Below are 23,170 nucleotides of genomic sequence, written 5' to 3'. Positions count from 1 at the left end.
TGTATAAGGACAATAAAGGTTACAATAAAAACACATTTCTGTTCTTGGTAGGAAACAATCTCTCTGAATAATATAATAGACTAACATTAGATCATTATCATATACATAAGCTGCTAATCAATGTGTCAAACTGGTGCTAATGGTGTATGCAAGATGCAGAAGAAATGTATAACAAACATTTGTTTTTATAATGTATCAAATCTCCTTCCTCTATGGCTTCAGGTCAGTTTGAAGGTTCAGATCTAGACATTGTCTGTAGGTAAAGTATTTTTTGTTGTCAGCTGAAGGAGGGCTTGTAGCCCACACAAGATTATAATATTCCTGTTTTAGTGTTGTTGTGTTTTAGAGCATGGTAGTTTGAGAGACTGAAGCTTGGTTGACATCCTCCAAACTTGGACGCTGGCTCAGATGCCTTGACATATCAGGAAGTCATGTCTTTTTCTTGAGCATTTTCTCTTCTTTGTTGCTTTTGCATGTCCAGCTACTTTCTCTCGTAGATTATCATGCTTCCTATCACATCTGATTGTCATATTTTTCCATTGCTTGCCACTGTTTCTAGTGATAAAGCATATCAGTCTATTTTCTTTACTGTATCATTATTTCAGTTATGCCTTTAGATACTTTTAACAACAGTTCACATCCATACTATACTTTTAACCTTTGGAAATATAAAGTATTTGGCTAATGTTCTTCGATATTCACATTAAAGCTCATTGGAAATATGGACCTATGTGGTCCTATACCATCCACACAGGATGGATTTGTTTTCATGATCAAAAATTGATTTATCCAACATTAGGAACGTAATGTCTTGTTTTGAACAGATCTGAGGGTTACACTTTAATCTCCTCTTCCTCATCTGTATAGCTGTAGGATGAGGGTTTGATCCTGAGATGGTTGGTTAGTATTTCTTCTACCACATTCATCTTTGGCAGCTGTCCCTTTAGGAGCTCCCCAAGCTCATAATGCTGTGCCAGTACATCTGTAGCACTCTGAAACCCCCCACTCTCCATCCCCAGCCTCTCCCTGGCTGGATACCCCACCAGGCTGGTGACAAGCTCTTTAGGAGACAGTTGACCGTTCATTGACTCTTTCATCCTAGCCTCCACTTCTTCATCTTCTTCCGTCCATTCTAGCCCATATGGACTCTTCCTGCTGCCACAGTCATCCCTCAGCAGTGAATCCACCAATGAGATGGTTGCAGAGTCCATCTCTGAGCCCCCATAGGCAAAGCTAGGCTCTAGCTCATCCCAGGTGTGGCTTGGCTCCAGGTGGATCTTGGGGCTGTCAATCAAGCCAAAGACCTCGCTCATGAGGGATGGCCCGAGGTCGAACGTGAAGGAGGTGAGTGAGGTGAGTGAGGTCAGGGAAGCAGGTCGGATCAAGTCAGGGTCCAGTGTCAAATTTGGGGCAGAGCTCACTGACTGGGTGGCATCTGTGGCATCAATCAGTGAGACACAGTGGATGTCTGGAGAACAGGAAGTAGAACCTGAGGACTGTTGCCGTTCTGACCGGGAAAGGCGGGGTAGAGTGACAAAGCCAGACTCCAGACCTAGGGAGAGGAGAAGGGGACGATTCAATTCCACACACAACATAACATTCAAGCGAATATTAGAATTTCAGGTAAATACGTTTGATCAAATTATTGTTTAATTTAATTTCATTATCAGAATAAAAAGAAAATACACAGTTGGCTGTCCTGCTATGAGTCCAAAAATTTCCGCACTGATTATTTCCCATGTAAAATGTACGTAGGTGCAACAAGTTTGACCCATCAACGTCCAGTCACCTACAGGGGGCAGTGAACACGAAGCTATCCAGGAGACATCAGTGTCAGCGTGTTGTGCTGCAAGGGTGCTGACTCCATCAGCCCAGCAGCTGTATGTGTGAACTATGTATCCCCTCCCAGGCATGTCACCCAAGCCAGGCACTCACACGTCACACAGTCACACACCACTGCTCTCGTGACCTGGGACAGTGTCACACACACACACTAACACACAAACACACAAGGTCACAGCAGGACAGGGAGACATAGGTATTTGAGGGGGAAAAACTATCCTACAAGCCCTCAGAAACTGACAGCACACAGACCTGCACCGCCTGCAGCTCTTCCTTATCACTGAAGACTTGACAGATTGTTAGGAGTGTTGTATGTGAGCCAAGGTGATTTATGAGCTGGAGGAAGAGACATCTGTCTAGGGTTCTCTGTTTGTTGGACTGTGTTTTTACAGCATGTCCTACAGCTGCTACTGTACTGCTTCTTCTCAACAACATCTGAGAAGGGTCAACCAAAGCCCTAACCTTTCTCTGTAAGTATTTTGTTGTAATGAGGTGAGGTTTCTCTGTACGTGTGTGTATGTGTGTTTGTACTTTAAGTATACATATGTGAACCACATAATCAAGCTTTTTCCCTGTGTGTTTATTGTCTCTTATAATAGACTTCCCTTACCATAGGAGAACGTTGTCTCGTCTTGTGTCTTTGCGGGGCTGGAGAAGAGTGTTTTGGTTGGTGATCCCCCGTTCGAAAGCTCCACATCCAAGCGGGGGAGGGAGATGGCGTTCTTGATGATGGGGGAAATAGGGGGAGGCGGGGGGGAGAGGTCCTTAGAATCTCCCCGCGGCCTATCGGGGGTCTTCCTAACGTGTCGGAGGGTCCTGGAGAAGAACGCCCCGATCTTATTGTCAGCCGACGTCATGGAATCAGTGTCTCCATTTCCATTGGATGTTCCACCGTGGTTGCTGAGGAAGGAGGTGTCTCCAAACACGTCCCCGCCGCGGCCAACATGCATGGTGTGACGGAAGTCACCGAGCGGAGGGCTGATCATGTCCGGGGTCAGGTCACCTTTGAACCGTCGTTTCCCCTGAGACTGGGAGACCAGGCCCTTCAGACCAGACAGCTTTCCTCCCAGATTCATACTGGAGCTTACAAGGAAAATGGCCTCTAAAATGTATTTCGAGACAATCGTTTAAATGGAGGGTTTTGAATGTTTTATAATGTCACAAGATTTTGAGTTGCCCCTAAAAAGAGTCCAAAGTATGTTCCTGCGTTCCGGGAAGGTTCTTGTCTCTAGACCTCTTGAACTCTTGCGTTTGATCAACGTGTATTAGCTTTGTAGTACTGAGAACAGTGAGAGCAGGTTTTGGGTCTCCACTCACTAATGAACCACAGAATCTCACAATGGGATATAATCTTGTTTGTTGTTATCCATATCCAGCTTGATTGGGTCCAGATAAATAGAGGAGAAAACTATGCAGCAGTTCCTGGAAGCAACCAGGCAGTAAGAATGGGGTCAGAAGGAGAGAGAGAGTGTTGACTAGATGCTTGCTATGTGTAGTTGTTTACAGCTCTGAGTTTATTCAACATCAGCTCAGAAGTAAGACCAGCTCCAGCTGCGAATGTGTCTGGTTAAAACACTGGAAACATTGATCAACAAAAAGAGTTTGCAGAGTTTAAAAACATTTAAGTGAACTGGCTGAACTCTGTTGGCTAGAAAGTGTCACTATCTGATGTAATTAAGAGCTGATAGGTAGTCTGGTGGGCTCTATCTGGATTATATGGCATATACATAACATTCAGTTATAAAGTAACAAAATACTTTTTTTTCCAATAGACTTTAGTCGGTTTACAGAATTCCGCGTTCCAAAGTCCAGTGTCCTGGAACCATGTAAATATAGACCACAATGTCTGTCCTGTCTGTCCCTGCTCTGGGCTGGAGCCTGGCAAAACCTCCAGTCTGCTTTCTGTCTCAGAAACAGAGCTGGGGGAGGAGGGCTCAGCCTCTCCAAGCTGTGTCCTGCCTGTCTGGCCTCATGTCCTGCCTAAATGAAGGAACATTATCAGCCCCATTAGCAGGGAAAGTACCTTTTATTACAATCTGGTCTGACCAGCAGTAGTTTATGAACCAAATATGTGCAGGAGGATAAAACAGCATTTAGCCAAAACAGAGAAAGATAGAGCAACTACCCAGATAAGAAAATCACTTAGCTAGCTAGCAATCTCCCAGTGAGTGAGTCAGCAATGACAGGGGACTAAAAATATATACGTTCTGTATTATTCTTTGCCAGAAGAGTAATGGATTCCCTATTTTAAAATAGGATGATAGAATAGTGGCCTGACAGGGTCCTGTGGCTGTGTTCAAAGTTCTCTCCACCTCCCACGCACGGTCAGCTAGCTTCACACAAGGTTGCTCCGGCGGAGCCCTGGACTGGGATTGCGTCAGGTCTGAAGCAGCCTTTTAATTAGCTTCTGACCACAGTCCCAGGCTCTCTCTCCTTAACTTCTAACTTTCAGCGGGCAGGGAAACATCCCACCAGAGAGGGCTTGACTAGGAGTGGCAGACAGACTCTGAGGTGTGACTCTGAAACTGAGAGGGTGCTAATCTATGGAGAGTGTAAACCCAACCCCTATAAACTATAAACCAGACTTCCTATATAAAATGTTCAAGATGGAAAGGAAAGAAAGCAAGAAAAACAGATCTCGGTAAGAATCAAAATCGTGTTTGTGAATTACGGAGTATGAACTTGGTCTTTTTCAAGCACACTACCTCATATGAAACTTTCAAGTTGAATAAAGTTCCCGATTGGTCAACCATGTATTTCTGGGGTGCAGACTAGCTCAGACCCATCCCGGTGTGCTAACAGAAGGGTGTGGGCTCTGTGCCTCTTTAATCCTGATCTAAACACAGGACCTTTGGCCCACGCCCAGCATGGGTCTGGCCTGTCCCCCTGCACTTATATAGGCCGATAGAGAGAAATTGAGAGAACGAGCGAGAGAGAGAAAGAGAGATGTGCCTGTAGCTATAGTTCTTTCCACAGTCCTTCCAACACAGCCTGGTGTTTCAGGTTTATCCAGTGATGTAGTATGTAGCTCTCTAGTGTCTCTCCCTCTTCGCTGTTCTCATCCTCTCCTTCTCTCCTCCACCTGGTCCGTTGTTTTCAGAGTTAAATTAATCCAGCGGCCGGCGCTCCAGGTATCTGATAGCACAGGTTAAGAATGATCCCCCAGATTGAGGAAAGACAACATAAATTAAGGTAATACGTTTTAAACATTAATCTGAGCGTCTGTCTGACTCCTTGGAGGGAAAGAAGTGGGATACCCCTCCGGACGGGGGATGATCATGTCCAGGATTATCCCTTAATCTAGCCTCTTTTCCTTCCCCCGTTGAGCTGTCTCTCCCTGGGGCTGGTCTGGTTCAGGTCCCCTGGTGTACTGGTTCTCTGGGCTTGAGGAGCTCTGCATTCAATAGGAATGGTCTGTCTGCTGCTGGAAAGAAAGGTGGGAGAGAAACAAGAGGAGAGAGACATTGTAAAACAATGAATGAGATGGGAGAGACAGAAGGGAGCAGGGATGAAGGCGGTGGGTGAGAGGGAGTGAGGTAGAGGGTGGAGAAAGAAGGAAGGAGATAGATGGTGAGAAGTCATGGGGTTTCCATTGGACCCTGTTTGCTACCATGTGTCTGTGTGTCAGTAAAGGTTCTGGAGACCAGACAAACCACCATCTAATGGGAGTTGTGTGTGTGGACAGATTCCTGGGAGAAACATCACTGACCTCCCCTCCCTTTCTCCCTTCAACCTTCTCCACTCACCCTCTCTCTTTCTCTTCTCTCTCCCAATTACATCCATCATCCAGCCCACATTCTTAGAAGCACATTTGGTTTTGATCTTTTCCATCTCGGCTTCCATCTCTGTAGTGCAACGTAGCGTCCTGTTTAACTGTAAACTGTGCTGTTGGACCAACTATCCTGCTAGCATCAACTCACCAACGTGCCCTCCATTATTTCTCCTATAATCTTTTTTTAATTTCCAACCCAGAATGTACTTGTGTGGTAAATAATCAGCTGTTCATTTAGTACCTTTTGCCTCTTCTCTCCCCTCTATACCAAACTTAAACCCTCTTGTCCCACACTCAGTAACCCAGCTAACCAGGTGGGCAAACATACAAGATAAGGACACTGTTTTTCACTGACCCTGTGACTTTCAATCTATTTTTTCCCCTCTGTGCTCTACTTGAATCCAAGGAAAACATAACTGTACTTCCTCCTGAGCCAAGGAAATATTTTAATGTTCCTCAAATGCTTCCATACTCCAAAAATCACATTCTCTCTCTCATACATCTATGTGCCCTATTTATTTTGCCCATCTTTCTTTCTTCTCTCTCTCTCTCTCTCTCTCTCTCTCTCTCTCTCTCTCTCTCTCTCTCTCTCTCTCTCTCTCTCTCTCTCTCTCTCTCTCTCTCTCTCCTCTCTCTCTCTCTCTCTCTCTTTCTCTCTCCCACCATTTGTTTTTTCTCATATTACTGAGAACACCCTTTGAGGGGGTCGAGAAAGGCGTCAGTTGCGACCATTTGGTAATGACAGCATGATGAAGCACATTACGTTTCTCTACTGAACTTCATGTGTGGCAAGATCCCACCCCCCACATTCTGCTCTCCCACCCACACCTTCATCTCCACCGACACCCTCTCTCACTCACTCACATGCACACACAAACACACACACACAAACACACACACATACCACAGTCAGAAAGCCCTCGTCAGGTGTAACGACAAACACTCAGAATGAGAGTTCACACCTCCCATAAACTGACCTCTTCCTGTTTACGTCAAAGATGCCAAAAGGGCAGTGGGTCACCGAGGAGGAATGTTGGGAGCAGGTAACATGGCAAAGGATAGCTCCCATTTGATGAAACTCATGTAATGTCCTCACTCTATTTTCACTGCTTTAGCAACGACCCTCCTGACAAAGGGATGTACTGCACTAATGACTGACCGATAGAAAAGTTTCAATGTGAAGCCGCACCCATGCCTGATTCTAGCCAATATAGTCCTGTTTGATTTGGTAATAATAATAAAAAATAAAATAATAATAAAATACATTGAGGTGATAGAATCACTCCAGTGACGTTTCCTAGTACTGTGTAGGTGCCAACGAAAAGTCCAGGGGTTGTATTACGAAACAAATGAGTTGGCAAAATAAAGAGAGTAATCAATAAAGCATGCTAGCCACAGATCTGCTAGTATTATAGATAATTATTATCCATTGTACTGAATCAATTAGACGTGTGGCAAGCTCAGGCCTACAGAACGCAGTGCTGTAAAGTAACAGGTTATCACAGCGCCTGCTTCTCTAACAATCCTCATTGATCATTCTTGAGTTAATCTCTGCTGATTGGTGATAATGAGTTTACAGCAAAGCTAACCAACACACTGCCTCATCAGTCCTGTGAAGTTAGGCTTTATGAGTGAGTAATTAGGTAAGCATAGACATCCCTCCATTGTTAGGGGCAGCGCAGTTCATATTTGGAAGGTTATTAGGTGTTAGTAAGTAGGACAATAAACTATAAAAAATAGTATTTAAAAGTCAGTTATAATTTAAAAACTCTTTATAACAATGGTGAGATGGACTCTCCAGATCTAGTTTTCACTATAGCTCTTGTTATATTGAAGACATTATTATTGTAGGCTACATAGCTGACCGTGTCCGTTCAAACTACTAGGCAGAACTTATACGCGATTTCATTTAGGAGCAGTAGGCTTATGAGTCGCAGTCATACCAGGATTATATACTGCGGTCAAGGCAGCCCTAAATATACTTCAGCACCAGCAGCCAACAGATAAAGTTTCATCTGTGAGACATATGTAGGACTGTCACAAGCCACTTGTCCCTCAAAACATATGTCGGAGTTACATAGCCATCAAAACGTCTCCGAATCTCAGGCATGCATACTATGACTGTTTGAAAAGCCTACTGACTTTATTAGAAAAGTAAGTAAGCATACTCAGACATTTCAACCGTAACTACAAACATGTTATGTTACTGTTAATTTACTTGACCACTACTAACTACACTACTCAAAATGTAATTACGAAAAACGTGATTAATTTCTTCTTCATCATAATAATAAAGAAAAATAAAACTTACATCATTAATTGACATCAAAAGCTCAAATTCAGATTAGAATCCTTTCTGCACATATTATTTTTTGTATGTGTGGTATGTTGTCTACGGGCTATAATTACTGTTCTGCCTTAACCGGTCCCGCAGCATGGCAATCCCGCTAGTCCTAACTGAAACACTGAAATGAGTTTGAGGGACAGTAGAAAACGAAATGGGCGGACGTTTGTAAAATAGGCTAGCATGCGACAAAGAATAACCAGATCAAGAATAGTGGGCGGGGCAAACCAGAGCAGACACCTCACTAGATTCACTTATGCGTTAGCCAATGGATCAGGCAATTTAAAATTGAATTTTGCAGTCTGATAAACCTACCTGTTGAGTTCTAATTATGTTGATTGACCCATACAAAAAGTTAATAGTTATTCTGATTACTGTATAACTACACTAATGTCATTTATCGAGCAGCTGTAAGGTTCGTGTGGGGTAGTTATTCATTAAGCCTACCTGGAAGGTTTTATACCAGCCAACCATTGAAACCACCATTAGACAACAGAAATCCAGTTCTCACAACATGTTCTATGTGAACAGTTTCCCATGCTGGCCTCACCTACAGGATACAGTTTTATCAACAGGAACACAGAGGCATCCTCAGCCTGCCTCAAAGACTGATGTTTCTCTAAGTAGTTAACTCTCCCACGTGGCCAGCGAGAACCATGGAACAACCATCCAATACTTCCCCAGACCACACACCAGTATCAATGTGTAAATGCCCCCCCCCCCCCCCCCCCCCCCAGGAGCAGTTTTACCAAAGTGTGTGTGTGCGTGTGTGTGCATGGGGGGGGGGGGCTTCCAGCCAACACCCTTCCTCCTCTACTAAGAGCAGACCTCATGTCAGTTTTTCTATTCACATGAACATAGTTACAGTCAGGATTAATATGTGACAATCTGATGGCAAGTCAGCATAAACAAATAGGACAGAACCTGTTCACTTACGTTTCAATTTTAGGAAACAGGATGACATACAGGATAGAATGAGAGATAGAAAGTGAGAATAGAAGAGAGAGAAAGAGAGAGAGAGAGAGAGAGAGAGAGAGAGAGAGAGAGAGAGAGAGAGCGAGAGAGAAAGAGAGAGAGAAAGAAAGAGAGAGAGAGAGGAAAGAGAGTATTGTCTGAAGGCATGTCTGTATAAAGATTGTTGTCAGAGCTGTATATGGTCTGCTCTGTCTTCTGCTGCTACTGCCCACTTGTCTCTTTAACAGAGACTGGTATGCATAGAGACTGGCCCTGACACAGAGCTAGTAAGACTGGTCTCTGTGGACACCACCGCCCAGAGATGAATCTCCATGCCCAGCCCAGACATGGAACTGATGTCCCGGGTTTTTGATGGGGTTGGAGTCCTGTTTTGGTGCTTCGACTGGCCACATCGGAGTGAATACCTGATCAAGAAACATACACACTGGCCAAACATCCATCCACACGTCAGAGGGATATGTTTCCTTGTATGTCTGAACGTGAGATTGCATCAAGTTCACTGCTTTTGGTAGAGTGGTTCTCTCTCTTCTCCCTCTCTAGCCTTTTTCTTTTGCTGCCTTTTCATGATATTACATCTCTCTTTTTCTGGTTTGTTTTCTCTTTTTTCTCAGGCTTTCTCTTTATCCCTCTTTTCTGCTCCTCCGTTTCGTCCCAAGATAAACAGACTCTGTTCTGAGGCATGCCAGCTATTTGCCATTAGAAGTGCACAAGGTTTGGACACTGTTCAGATATGGGTCCCAAAAGGGAGGCAAGATTACATTTTTAGTCTGCACTCTTTCAGTCATCTTTCGGTCTGACTGGCTCTCGCTTTGACTGACTTTCATCCTCTCTGTCTCTGTCTCTGTCTCTGTCTCTGTCTCTGTCTCTGTCTCTCTGTCTCTCTCTCTCTCTCTCTCTCTCTCTCTCTCTCTCTCTCTCTCTCTCTCTCTCTCTCTCTCTCTCTCTCTCTCTCTCTCTCTCTCTCTCTCTCTCTCTCTCTCTCTCTCTCTCTCTCTCTCTCTCTCTCTCTCTCTCTCTCTCTCTCTCTCTCTCTCTCTCTCTCTCTCTCTCTCTCTCTCTCTTGTGAACACAAACACAGTTTTGACACCCAATGTTGACACCCTATATTTGACCCGTTGTCCCTTCCATACTACATCAGCCTCACAGTTACACACTGCATATCAATTCCTCATCAGTCTTTGTGTCTGACCTGAATTTTCATAATCTCATCAAATCAGCATGGAGAAACCACTGGTTCTCAGGCCTCAGCTCTGGCTAAACATCTGCTCCATTCTCCAGGGAAAATCCTTCTCTCTCTTTCTCTGTCTCCTCTCTCTCTCTCTCTCTCTCTCTCTCTCTCTCTCTCTCTCTCTCTCTCTCTCTCTCTCTCTCTCTCACACACACACACACACACACACACACACACACACACACACACACACACACACACACACACACACAGGGCAATCATTGAAGCATTCACTCAAACACATAAGACAACAGGCTCCCAATAATACATTCTTGCTTATCAAGTGTATATTTAGAGTGTAAGTGTGTGTCCAGCTTGCTATGTACCAACATTGAAATCACTGTCAAACACCCTGCCAGACAATTTCGGTGCACAGCCTGGCTCAGGTCCAGATGTGAACCTAGTTAACTCTGTTTGTAGCGTGTCTTTATATGTGTGTTTGTGTACATCTACATGTGTGTCTGTTTCTCTGTCTGCCTGTTCTCTCTCACCACATTTCTTTCTATCCTTCCCTCTCTCCATTTTTCTCTCTGTGCGGCCAGCCTCTTCTTGTATTCCGGCCCATCAGGACTGTGTGGGCTGTCTGAACGGCCGGTGACAACCACCACCCTCCTCCATGGGAAGTGACCAACTAGTGAGGTGAGACAAGTCCCTGTCATTCCCCTGTGGCCCAGTGAAATACACACACACACACACACACTTTGTGTTTAGACTAGGCCACCATTGCTATGTGGAGATAGAGATCACTGTTTGGCTTTCTGAGCATGATGAAGGGGTAATCACCCTGTAACCATGTATCCAGAGGAAAAACAACTGAAAGAAGGAGGGAGAGTGAGAAATAACAAGTAAAAGTCGACAAAATGGAAGAGACATTTTGAGGCTGGTACTCGGCTTTCTTCAGTGGACTCACTACATGTTTTTATTTTCCAACACCCCCCCCCCCATTCCTTGACTTTCCTGTAGCACAAGAGGGTGTTTTGGTCTGGTCTTTTAATTGTTATGGCCCTGCCAGTAACATGGTTCTGGTCCTGGTCTTTGTTACTGTGTACTGGTGTGTTGTCACCAGTTCGCCCTAGTGTCTGAACAGGGCAGCTCACATTACAGAGGCCTATGACTGGGCGAATGGAGGAAGGAAAACAAGAAAGGTGAAGAGAGGAAGTCAAGGAGAAGTGAACTATGCAAAAAAAGTTAATATGAACTAAACGGAGATGGAAGGAGAAGGATGTAGGGTGTTCCAGGCTAGAGGAACAGGATTGGACTTTCCCAGACACAAAAAAAGGATGACTTTCCAGGAACTACCTTCTGCATAGACTACCTCTGCATAGGGGATTTAGTATGCCAACAGTACCAGTAATTGTTTTCTAGATGGTTAGCTACAATTATTCCAAACTGAATCCAAGGGCTCTCTCACAAATGTAATCTTGGATTTAATAGAAAGGTCAAGCAGACTAACTTTGTGTGGGCCAATACAGTATTCGTGTATTAAACTGAATGAAATCATGCTTCTCACATCGCTTAAAAACTCACTTAAATGCACTTTATTAAGGGTAGTAACAGGTCATGCATTGTACAGTCAGTATTTATCGTTTCCCCAGTCGCAGGGCTGTTCAACATTAGTCCTCCAAGGTTGCTAGGAGCTGCTGTTCAGAGACCCAGACTAACATGACTCCTGGAATAACAGCAGCTACTGTGTTGGTTTGGAAGTCTGGAGCAAGGCTGTCTAGTGAATCCTGTCCTGGACAGGTGCACATTTTCCTGGAGTAAGATATACACTGCAGTCTCTTGGCCAGAAGAAGAAAATCCTAAATGTCTTGTTTTCATGAAGTCTGACCATGGTAGAGGGTCCTACAGTAACTTCCAGCATAAAAGAGCGTTAGAGCTATGGCGAGAGACAGAGAGTGAGACTTCATATCTTTGGCATGGAAGATTTTCTCCCTGCTTTTCTTAAAACACATATTTATGTAATGGAGCATTAAAAGACCCGGAAAACCAGTCAGGCAGCTAGCCTGTAAGTCTGTAAGTCTGTAATACAGCGTATCAGCCAGCCAATCAGTTAGTCAACCAGATAGGGATCAATCCAGTCAATGATCCAGCCTGTGATTTTCAGTTGGTCAGTTTTTCCTCTGGTCTGTAGCAGGAGAGGAGTGTGGAGGAACACAGAGGAGTCAGGAGTAGAGGGTGGAGGAACACAGAGGAGTCAGGAGTAGAGGGTGGAGGAACACAGAGGAGTCAGGAGTAGAGGGTGGAGGAACACAGAGGAGTCAGGAGTAGAGGGTGGAGGAACACAGAGGAGTCAGGAGTAGAGGGTGGAGGAACACAGAGGAGTCAGGAGTAGAGGGTGGAGGAACACAGAGGAGTCAGGAGTAGAGGGTGGAGGAACACAGAGGAGTCAGGAGTAGCAGAGCCGTTGAGGGCGGAGGTGTAGCCATCGGTATTTGTTTGGACTGTGTTCTTATTTCCGTGAATTCTGACCCGTCAGGAAGCGTGACTGGGAGTGAAGACAATAGGCTATTGTGAGGTTCAGCTTTATGTGCATGTTAGCGTCAAACAGGAAAATGTAGTGAAAAACGCATAAACACAAAACCACACGCACGCAAATTTGAAACCCAAAATAGCAATGCTCTAATTGCACACCTCACAGTCTCCAAACTGCATTGACCTTGCTTCCTACAGGTATTTCCCTCGCTTTAACAGCTTTCTAAAGCCCTGGATCCCACAGCATCGCAAGACTGACCCCGTATCTTTAATGTCCCAGTGAAGGTGTTGGTTCTAAGGCTAAGCTCTGGGCCCCCTGCTCAGGGATGGGAGGCAGAGGGACAGGAGCCCCCTCCATTGAAGCCAGTATCTGGAGGAGGGATAACACAGGCCAATAGAGCTTAAACTGCATGTGTGTTTACTTTGTGTGAGCCATTTGTGGTGTGTGTCTGAGGCCCTTGGGATGAAAAGGGTTGGGTCAGGAGTGTGTGCTGGTTTTGTGAGGGATGTGTGTGTGACCTTTGATCTGTGTGTTTGGACCACTGACCTGAGAGTCTGAGCTGGTGTGAGGCCTCCTTTCTAAGTCTAACTTCACTCACAAACACACATACATAGTTACATACACATATACACCACCCTCCATGCAAACAGCACACACCTACACAACATATACCCACCGTCACATTAATACCAATTTCCTTGTCATAGATCAGGTTCCCCACAGTATGACAACATCCCCCTAAATGGGCACATCTTTTGCCAGCATATGGAGAACACCATAACACAACGGTGTCCCTCTGTTTGTGACGAAGGCATCTGTGTGTGTTTGTTTTCACAGTCTAATTAGTAGTTAACATGTGGCGGAGAGTGGCATCTTAATGATACTGTGTGTGTGTGTGTGTTTGTGGCTGTAGGCATGGAAATAGCGTTGTGTGGTCATTCATTCCTGGGCGAGATAGACTGTCATCTTCTAGAGCACAGAGAAAGAGAGAGGGGTCTGAGGCAAGGATGCCAGGCAGATTCTCAGGCAAAAAGGGTGAAGTACGTTGTCCCTCATGTTTGACTGGACGAGACTATGGTGGCTGTGCTGCTCCTGGGAAAGCTGTGTTTGCCTCCAACTATCTGTCTAGGGCAGCGGGAGCGAGGAAGAGGGGAAAGAGAGAGGGGCAGAAAGAGGAGTGGAGAAAGAGGTAAAGGAACAAGAGGGAAGAGAGGGACAAAGAAGGGAATCGACTGATAGACAAAGAACGAGCACATAAATACACACAGAGGCCTTCCTTATATAGCTTCACAACTCAGAACAGAGAGAAGCAATGGGTTATTTTATAGCACCTCCTATCCACAATTAGTTTATTCTAACGTGGTAGTACAGAGTACAAGGAATCCTTTTTGTCATAAGACCCTCTTAACCTGTCAACCTGCATGTTTGATAGAGCTCACTGACCATAAATGATTCTTTCAGCTGCTCTGTTTAAAGTCCACTACACTCTCTCAGACAAGCAATCACTGCACGCCTCAATACAACCTACAAAGTTATGCCACAAATGACCACATAATTATAGTGTTAAAAGGCCATGAAAACATAGACTCCTGCATGCACAGACATGCATAATCACACGCACAAGGAAGAAATGAAGGAATCAAGTGTTACTTGTGATGTCTGGGACATTGAGGAGCACAGGGATGAAGAACACCCTCCATCTGTGTGTAGTATATTCCGAGCTGTTAGCAGGAGTTTTTGTCCTTCTGTGGGTTGGAATTTAGCTTGGGCCTGAAGCCACACTGTAGCTTTGGAGCTAGGCTTTCTATGCTGCCCATCTAAAAACAGGCGGGCTCTCCTCCTCTCCTCCTCTGTCCTCTCTACATAACCCCAACCTCTGCCCTGTTTGGGAGGTCTTCCTACCTTCCAAATGCCATGTACTGGACTGTCCTGTATTTTATTAGTTACATTTTCCAAGGACATGAGTTTTGATGTACAGAACTGTAATTGTATGAATTGGTTTATTAACAATATGAATGGTTTAATAATATAGTCCCTGAGTATGTCAGGAAATAGAATTTTCATAAAACAAAACTAATGTTCAGAAATATGCAGGATGGGTCATTTCACCATTATAGTGGAGATAGATCCCAGATTCTCTGGTCTCACTGGCATATCTGGATATATTTACAAAACGTCAAATTATATGTGTGGTTTTGGGCTACAGTGGAAGATATACTTAGCATAATGTTATGAGAGAAGATAAAGTGCTGAGCTCGCAGAGTGGATGTGTGTGCACATTTTGCAAATCAGACTCCTATTGTATAACTCCACTTCAATATGAGATTGAGAATGGCCCATTATGTTAAACTACATTGTATGTGATGTGTTGTAGTTTATAATTCCATTGTCATTGAAGGTCAATTAAACTAGCACTTTGAAAAAGAAACATTTTGTCTCATTGTCTTCAAAGTTTATTTGTTTGTAAATAACGATATAAATCTGTGAGCGTGTGTTTATGGGTGAGAGAAATAATATGAAAGAGAAAGCAAGGGAATGGAAGAAATAGGGATGGAAAGTTTAACAGAAAAGTGTTTTACCTCTTTGAATCCCACCCAGAATACCAGAATGACAACACCATAGTCTTAACAACCGTGCTGGGCTAAACCTCTGCCATGCCAAGGCTTCAACTTAAGAATCCCAGCAAAATTCAGTATGTCTGGTTGGAGGACTACCTATAGAGTAGCAGCACCTACCATTCTTTAAATCTTACCCTCAGCCATTACAGACCTGGTATTTCCTGTGGGAGGGGATAAATTCCTTGGGCAAGAACCTCTACTTCCTGTCTCGGTTCACACCCCGCCTAAAGACATACTTCCTGCCTCAGCAAACCCCTCCCTCCTTCCCTCCTCTCCCCAGACCACCCTCCCTTGCCTATCACCCTTCCTCATTCCCTTACACATTCCCCCTGTCCTCTTTCCCTAGCCTTACATGATTTTGGTTGGTTTACACATACTGTACATGTCAATACAAGTCAATGTTTGTGGATAGTAATTATATTGAAAGTCCTTTTTTCTTTCTTTTTTTTATTTTATTTTTTACAAATCATGGTATACAAGATGTATGTTAAATATGGTTACACTGTTACCTACAATAATATTGACACATATTTCCCCTCATAATGACAGCAGTAATGCACATTCCATTCAAAACTAAAAGTAGGCCTACAGCATTTATAAGCGCTAAAGGCAGGGTTGGTTGTGTTTTAAAAAGGAAATCAAGATGCTTCCCGTAAGAATTTTGTGTGTATATGGTTTTGCAGATTTGAGGTGTGGTTCTGGTGTTTGAGTGTCAGAAATTGTGTGAAAAGTAAGGAATTTGTGTTTAAGCATTTGAAAAAAACTGTAACAAAACAGGTCCTCCAGGGCACTATGCTGGCTCGTGATGGCTGAAACTCTCTGAGTGGTATTCTCCAGTTGTTCAACAGCCTTTTTGATGTCAGGTTCTTGCATCATGAAATTTTTATAATTTTCAGTTTTAAACAAAAGGTCCACAATCTCAGTCATCACATTGAGCAATGGCTTAAGCAGAATTACTTTAGAAGAGCTCACCATCTGGGCAACTTCAACTTTACCAGAAAGGATGCCCAAAATGTTTACTGCCTTTCTTAGCGCCATCTGAAAATCTGATACTTCTATTCGCCTACTCTTCACCTCTACCAGATGATTTTTAATCTGTAGGCTCTTGTTCTTACAAAATTAAATATTGTTTTCAGTTTCTTTTTTCTCTTTATTTTTTTTGTCCAACTCTTCAGTACAGGAATCAACCAAGGATTTAAAGTTGTCCCTCTCTTCTCGTGCTGTCCTGGCATTTCTTTCAGCTCTTTCCATGTCATCTTGAGCAGCTATAGCTATGATAGGACCTGTGAGAAAACATACGATAGTAAAAGAACGTATGATATGCTTTCATTAGGGTTTTATGCTGTGCATTATTTGTATTAGTTCCCACTCATTGTTTAGTTTACAATCTGTATTCCAAACTTCAAATATTAATTTCTCTTTATTTAAAAAGTCTTAAAACCTCAAACCTATACTTTGATGTAATTTATAGGCCTAGTATTCATTTTGTTATCAACACATTCTGTTATCAAACAACTGACCCAGCTAAGAAAAACGTAACAGACATTTGTGATGTTCCTTTAAGGTCTTAGAAGGTCAGAGATAATGAATGTCACAGCCTGTTACACAAGGGCGTTACACAAAGTTCCCCTAAGATCTGTTGTCTATCAAAAAGGTGTTGTTGTATCTCATAAGCTATGTATCAGTAATAAAGTCACAGTGAGTCATAAAGTCACCACTGTCTGTGGTGACTTCTGCAGTGTCATCTGCAAACTTGCAAACCTCCAAATTTTCTAATTCAATGTCTGACTTATTATTTTGGCTCACTTACCCTAGTAAATAGGCCTACTTCAAAACACCGGAGTAGCATTGTAATTTATTGTTTAAAAGAGTGACAACTCAATTCAGTATGTCCAAGTAAATATTGCACTACAATGTAATAGTTCATGTTAATTTAAGTGTTACCTAACAAGTCATAAATTTGGTATACATTGTACTCAATACACTGTGATTATACTTGTCATTAATCTAGCCACAATGTGTTAAAATAGCAATCGTACCTGTGATCCATCCTACTACGGGAATTACTGTAATCCAAAGTCCAACATTCCTTATGATTTCATATTCCCTTTCTTCTTTCCTCCACTCATCCAGACAGCTTTGGGAGGACCTCATGTTCTTCTCAGCACTATCAAGAGCTTCCTTACGAACTTTCAAGTTGTTTTCTGCAGCTTTATGTTCAACCTTCAGGTAATCTATTTTAGCCTTAAAGTCTGTACACTCAGACTCTAGCTTCCCTTTCCTAAGTGTCAGCTGCTCAGTGCATTCATCCACTCTCTTTAGTTCCAGATTGGCAACGTTTTCAGATATCTTTAAACACTGCACTCGATTTTTTAAATTTTTGATGACAGTGGAACTCCTTGTTTGGGAACCATTAAGTGTAAGCAACAACTCAGACATATCAGTGAGATGGCGGAGTCCATTTCTCAGATCTGGTTTTATCTTTGAGAGAAAGTCCTCCCTTTTTTATTGATACAGCATGTTATCTGTGAGAGCATAATGACACCAATTTGTTGTATTTTCGTTACCACTAAAGTACAGATGCAAGTGTTGTGCCGAAAACGGACTCCCTGTCGAAATCTACCCCCCCCCCCCCCCCGCCTGCTTGTGAACGCGAACACTATTTCAGCATTGCTGCGACTTGATTGCTTGTGCAAAAAGTTTGCTATTCACTTCGTTTTTAATAAATGATACGTTTCGCTGCTCTAGATGCAAACATTATTACATCATTATTATAAAGACAACAATTAAAATTATGCAGTTTTCTACATTTTACTTTTGAAAAAAATCGTTGTTTGTTCGCGTGGAATAGGCTACGTAAAGTATTTCTCAAGTGTAATTAGTCTATAAAGTGTATACATAAAAGTAGGCTAATTAGATTAGTACACTTACAGCGCTCTTCGACTAAAGTCAATGCACGCAGGAATTCGCTTTAAGAATGAAGAATACGGTTGAAGGTTTTTATACCTGCTCGTCTGATATCCCATGAAGGATATATATCCTTCAACGTCACAAAGAGCAGGGTTCATTTATTCACAACGATATGATTTCAACTTGGCACGATCAGCTGTGCGATGCACATGCCAAGTTTGTGCGGCTGATTTCTTTGAAATCATATCGTTGTGAATAAATGAACCCTGCTCTTGTGACGTTTTATAAAATAACACACTCCCACTATATCTTGTATAAAGTATGCCTCTTTTAGTAACTGTTCGGCAAGACTCTTGACCTAAACATCGATCTTAAGCGAATATCCGCGTGTCTCCATAGGCTACCCAGAAAGGCAAGAACCATGTAAGTCTAAAATTAAAATACTTTGTTCAGAATAACATCTCGTGCAACTTTAGTGTCTAAGTGCTTATACCATACTTCTTGTTCAGTTGTGATAAATAGTGCACATTTATATTAAATGACTCGATTAGCCGTTGTCTGTTGAGATTTTACTTAGGCTGAGTAAATTATTTTTGGAATTTGCTGGAATATTTGGGGGATCCCCCCAAAATTCCAACAAATTCCAGCTGCTTGTCGTGTTGGGTTCTTAAAGATCCTGTAAAGTGGAATTGAAAACGAGTTTTAAGTTCACCACACCACAGAATAATGTGTTATTAATTACCCATCCAAATTCGAATGGAAAAAAAACACCGACAAGTATGTTAAATTAGGCTTTGAAATCGTGAGAAAATCAGCAGTCTTCTCTGCTTGAGACTGGGGGGGCGTGTCGCCTGAAGGAGCTGAAGCTTCGCCCCTACGACCCAGATAATGGACGCTGCTACGTCAAGCCGAACAAAACCGAATTAGAATGTATTTGTTCAATGAGTGAAACATACAGATGAATATAAATGAAATGTTCCCCTGAGCTGTAACAGTAAAAATTGACACCAGAGACAGCAGACAGTGAGCTCTCCAACTAGGCTACTTCTAGCACATTATATAGCTAGCCTACCATTTCACCAAAATACCATCATTCTACACCGAGTAGCCTAATATCAAGTTAGCGGTTTGCACTAACTCATAGCAGAGATACCTCTGGAAAAGTTATCTAGTATAATTATAACAAGCACACAGAACAGAGTGATGAACTGCTGGCGGCGGTGGATTGTCCAGGTGCGACCGGAGGAGGAACGGCCGGGAGGGCGATGCTCGGACTGTTGGAGTTTATCCGAAGCTTTCCATCAGCGTGGCTCTTCACAAAATTAATCCACCTATTTTTCCTTTCCTCATCAATAGTGAAATTAAATAGTGTTGCAGCGCAGCTGAAGTTTTTGCATCCAGGGAAGATGCAGTTGCGGGTGGAGGGAGACATCCTGAAGCTAGCTAGCTAGCTAGCTAGCTGATGTAGGCTACAATAACAGTACAGCCAAAGAATGTCTCTGGTACAGCAGTCAGTGATCTGACGTAGATGGGTCGAAATCCTCAGATGCAGATGTGCAGATGTGCACGCCGCCCCCTACCGAACAAGATGGGTAGCTCGGTCAGCAGGGAGCTGAAGAAGAGCGGCTACTGACGTCACTCTGCTGCGCCGCTCAGAATGCTTTTTCGTTCATTTTGCGTTTCTGGAAATGCATTTTCATTTTCAAATTTGAGTCCAATAATGCAGCCACATTCTTCAAATGAAAAAGCATTTCTGGAAATGCATTTTCATTTTCAAATTTTACATTTCAAATTGAATTTTGGTATCTATTTGCTGGGGCATGTTTTGAAAATTAAATCTCAAATGTCTATTTATTTTTCATTTTAATTAAGTGAAAGATTGAGCACTCTTGAAGAAGAAAATTAAAATGCAAATAGGATGATTGATTACTAATTTCATTTATGAGTCAAATAATGCAGCCACATTCTTAAAATGAAAAAGCATTTCTGGAAATGCATTTTCATTTTGGTCACGATTTGCTTCGATAGTACTGAGAAGCAAATCATGGAATTGACTTTACAGGATCTTTAACTTTATTCACTCCCGGAACTCTTCCCGCTACTGCCCCCTGGTGCCCAGACAGTGTCACACTATTATAGATCACAACACACTGCTAGGTCTGCATTATCTATCTTGATTAGAAGAGTCATAATTACAGTGTGTGGTAATGGTAATGGTACAACTTTTGTCCAAATATGCATGGAATGTGAATCAACAATCACAAGGAAATGCTTACAAATGTAGATAATTTAAAAAAAATGTTTATCAATTATATTTTGCTACACTTGAATGAAACCAACCTTGACAAACTAAACCAACTTTGAAATTGCAGGCATTCATTTATCAGTAAAGCTTGCTTTAGGTTCAGCACCAGAGATAGAGGGCCCATTAAAGCCACTCATTAAAGCCCATTAAAGCCACTCAACTTCGAGATTCATGCTGTTTTTGTTATTTTCTTCACAGCCATCATGACATCCAATAACCTCAACAAAATTATTGGTGGCATATCAAAGGCATCCGACTGTAGGGAAAACACAGTCATCCTCTTTCAAGGGAACGCTAATTGGGAAGAGTACTTGACTCCAGCCCCACTCTCGATCGCCTTTCTGGGTGAACTTATCTTTATCTCTGCAATCAAGACTTCTCTATCAAAGATGGTGGACCAGTTGATGGATTCAAGTTCATTAAATACCCTGACTCCTTCCGTGCTTGCCTCATGCAGGTGTGCAATTCAGGCTGGGCAGCCTTTAACGAAGCCCACAAGAGTATGGACAAAATATGCCTCCATACTAAAAATGTTCCAGAGTACATCAAGACCGCTGTGAAGATACTTCTTAAGGATGATGATATGCTAGTTCAAAACGTCCTACCTGATACATTGGAGAGCATAGATGCAATATCCAAAGACTGTGTGCAGTTGGCTAAATCCATTGAAGAGAGGTTCCTGCATGTTACTGAGGTCATTTCAGAGCTCCTTGAAACATGCACAAGTGCCAAGCAGCACTATGGCAACCGTCTGGAAGAAGTCAGACATATAATGGAGGAGGAAAAACTGAAGAAAGAAATGTTGGAAGAGGAAAATAAGCGTGTGGAAAATGAAATGGCTAAACTGGAAAAGCAGATGGAAGAGGCTACTGAGAACTTCCAAAAAGCTATGACCAACATTCCCTCAGGCTGGGAGTGCATTGCATTGGACTTTGTTGATGGAATAGCAAAATCTGTCAACTCATTACTCTCCTTGCAAATGTTGTTTATGGCAAGTGAAGGAGGCCAACAAAGTAACAAATTAATTATAGAAACAGATGCCTCGGGTAATCCAACCAAGTCTGCAAGCAACATTTTTACCAAGTCACCTCTACTGCTTAAAACCGCTGAGACCTTGAATAGGTTTATTAAGGATGGTGAAATCCAGTGGTCAAATATCACTGATAACAAGACAGGCCAATCAAATTGTAAATGGTTGGTGAACCGAATTGAAGAAGTGATCAACATGATACAAGATGAAGACCCATCTCCAGAAAAAAAGGAGGTTGAAAACCTTTGTGAAAAGTTCATCACCATTTGCTTAAATTTAGAAAAAACATCCACTGAGGGCAAAAAAGGAAACAACAAAGAAATCGTCAACCAAATCCAACAGACACTTCTGGATACACAGAAATTTGATTCTGCAAGCAAAAAAAATACAAATGCTCCTGCATTCCCAGTCAATTCCCCCGGAATGATGAAAGTTCAAAGTGGTGGTTCAGCAAGTCAAATGGCTACAAAAAATGCTTGCTTCTGCGTGGAGCAGATGAAAGTCCATCTTACCCAATCAAGAAAGTCCTATGCAAAAAATGAGAGAAGAAATGAGAAGACGAAGACAAAACTAACAGATTGCCTCATTGCAATGAGAAACTGTAAAGTAAAGGACATTAATTTTGAAACTACCATTGAACTGCTGGCTACTGGTCTTCAATCAATGGGGAGACTTCAGGAGAAGTGGCGTAAAATGGTTCTCTTCTTCCAAATGGTGTCGAATATCATCGACACCTGTCTCAAGACCTCTCTGAATGACTTTGTTAAAACAGCCAGCAAGCCGTCTCCTCCAAACATGAAATATTCATCCAAAATGTTTTTGAAAGATATGATATATCAACAAGCATTCAAAGCATCTGACATAGCAAACATGGTGAACATGATCTCTGAAACATACACAGAGATCTCAACACTGTACCTGATGGACCGAGTCAGTAGCTTGGGAAGACTCATGACTCTGGATCCAGAAGACCCCAGTTTCCAAAGAGAGCGCACTATCCTGGCAACATCTTGTGATAATGCTGCCGCTGAAATCCAAAAATGTGTCCTGGAAAATAAAGAGAATTACAAGGCGAAGACCAAAGCCAGAATTTATAAAATTGAAAGAGAGCTGAATGCCGCATTGCCTCCACCATCTGAAGAGGAGACGAGGGAGACCAGAGAGATAGTGGCTGCTGGATTTGAGATAGATCCAGAGGACGAGGATCAGTTTTGTTAAGTAAGTAGCATACTTTTCTTTAATTACTTGTACCAGTCTAGGCTATTTGTAAAAACACTTGTTATCTTTCATGCCTGGTCCAATTTGATTAAGCATATTATAACATACCATCTATAACTTTACTGCAACCTCACGATACACTAAAATGCCCTCAACTATGTCTTCAGCAAACAGTTAGAAAGTTACATTAGTAATGTAAAGTTTTCAGTCTATAAAATGCCATCACAACAACTTTATTCACCTCATCTTTCTCACTGCAACACTTCATATTGATTAAACTGATGATACTTGTCTTTCTCTAGAAACCCAGGACTCATCAAGAACCACTATAAAGATGAGGTCAATCCAGGTGAAATTTGCACGATCCAAGAAACAAGAGTCAGGGTGAATAAGTATATAGTGTAAACTAACATCGGGTTCGCTTGACCCGATGTTAGTTTCCTCAAGGATCA

General features: G+C 42.5%; 3 protein-coding genes and 1 pseudogene across 3 annotated transcripts; 2 read left to right on the top strand and 2 right to left on the bottom strand.

Moving 5' to 3' along the window:
• Positions 1-807: 807 nt before the first annotated feature.
• On the bottom strand, positions 808-8,060 carry cdc42ep1a (CDC42 effector protein (Rho GTPase binding) 1a). The gene is made up of 4 exons (XM_067244431.1): positions 7,926-8,060; positions 5,100-5,263; positions 2,453-4,977; positions 808-1,552 (listed from the first exon to the last, which is right to left on the bottom strand). Exons 3-4 carry the CDS (start codon positions 2,916-2,918, stop codon positions 834-836), a joined length of 1,185 nt encoding a protein of 394 aa, XP_067100532.1. The 5' UTR covers positions 2,919-4,977; positions 5,100-5,263; positions 7,926-8,060; the 3' UTR covers positions 808-833.
• Positions 8,061-15,736: 7,676 nt separating this feature from the next.
• On the bottom strand, positions 15,737-17,694 carry LOC136950752 (uncharacterized). The gene is made up of 3 exons (XM_067245206.1): positions 17,295-17,694; positions 16,398-16,538; positions 15,737-16,331 (listed from the first exon to the last, which is right to left on the bottom strand). The coding sequence occupies exons 1-3, from the start codon at positions 17,692-17,694 to the stop codon at positions 15,859-15,861; spliced, it is 1,014 nt and encodes a 337-aa protein (XP_067101307.1). The 3' UTR covers positions 15,737-15,858.
• A 2,979-nt stretch (positions 17,695-20,673) lies between these two features.
• LOC136950748 (uncharacterized) lies at positions 20,674-21,601 on the top strand (annotated as a pseudogene).
• A 325-nt stretch (positions 21,602-21,926) lies between these two features.
• On the top strand, positions 21,927-22,718 carry LOC136950747 (uncharacterized). Its single transcript, XM_067245193.1, has one exon. It carries the CDS (start codon positions 21,927-21,929, stop codon positions 22,716-22,718), a length of 792 nt encoding a protein of 263 aa, XP_067101294.1.
• Positions 22,719-23,170: the final 452 nt, after the last annotated feature.

Source organism: Osmerus mordax, chromosome 10, assembly GCF_038355195.1.
Source record: "Osmerus mordax isolate fOsmMor3 chromosome 10, fOsmMor3.pri, whole genome shotgun sequence".
NCBI classification, from domain to species: Eukaryota; Metazoa; Chordata; class Actinopteri; order Osmeriformes; family Osmeridae; genus Osmerus; species Osmerus mordax.
The sequence above is the reverse complement of the archived record's forward strand: the minus strand, read 5'-3'. Positions and strand labels throughout refer to the sequence as shown.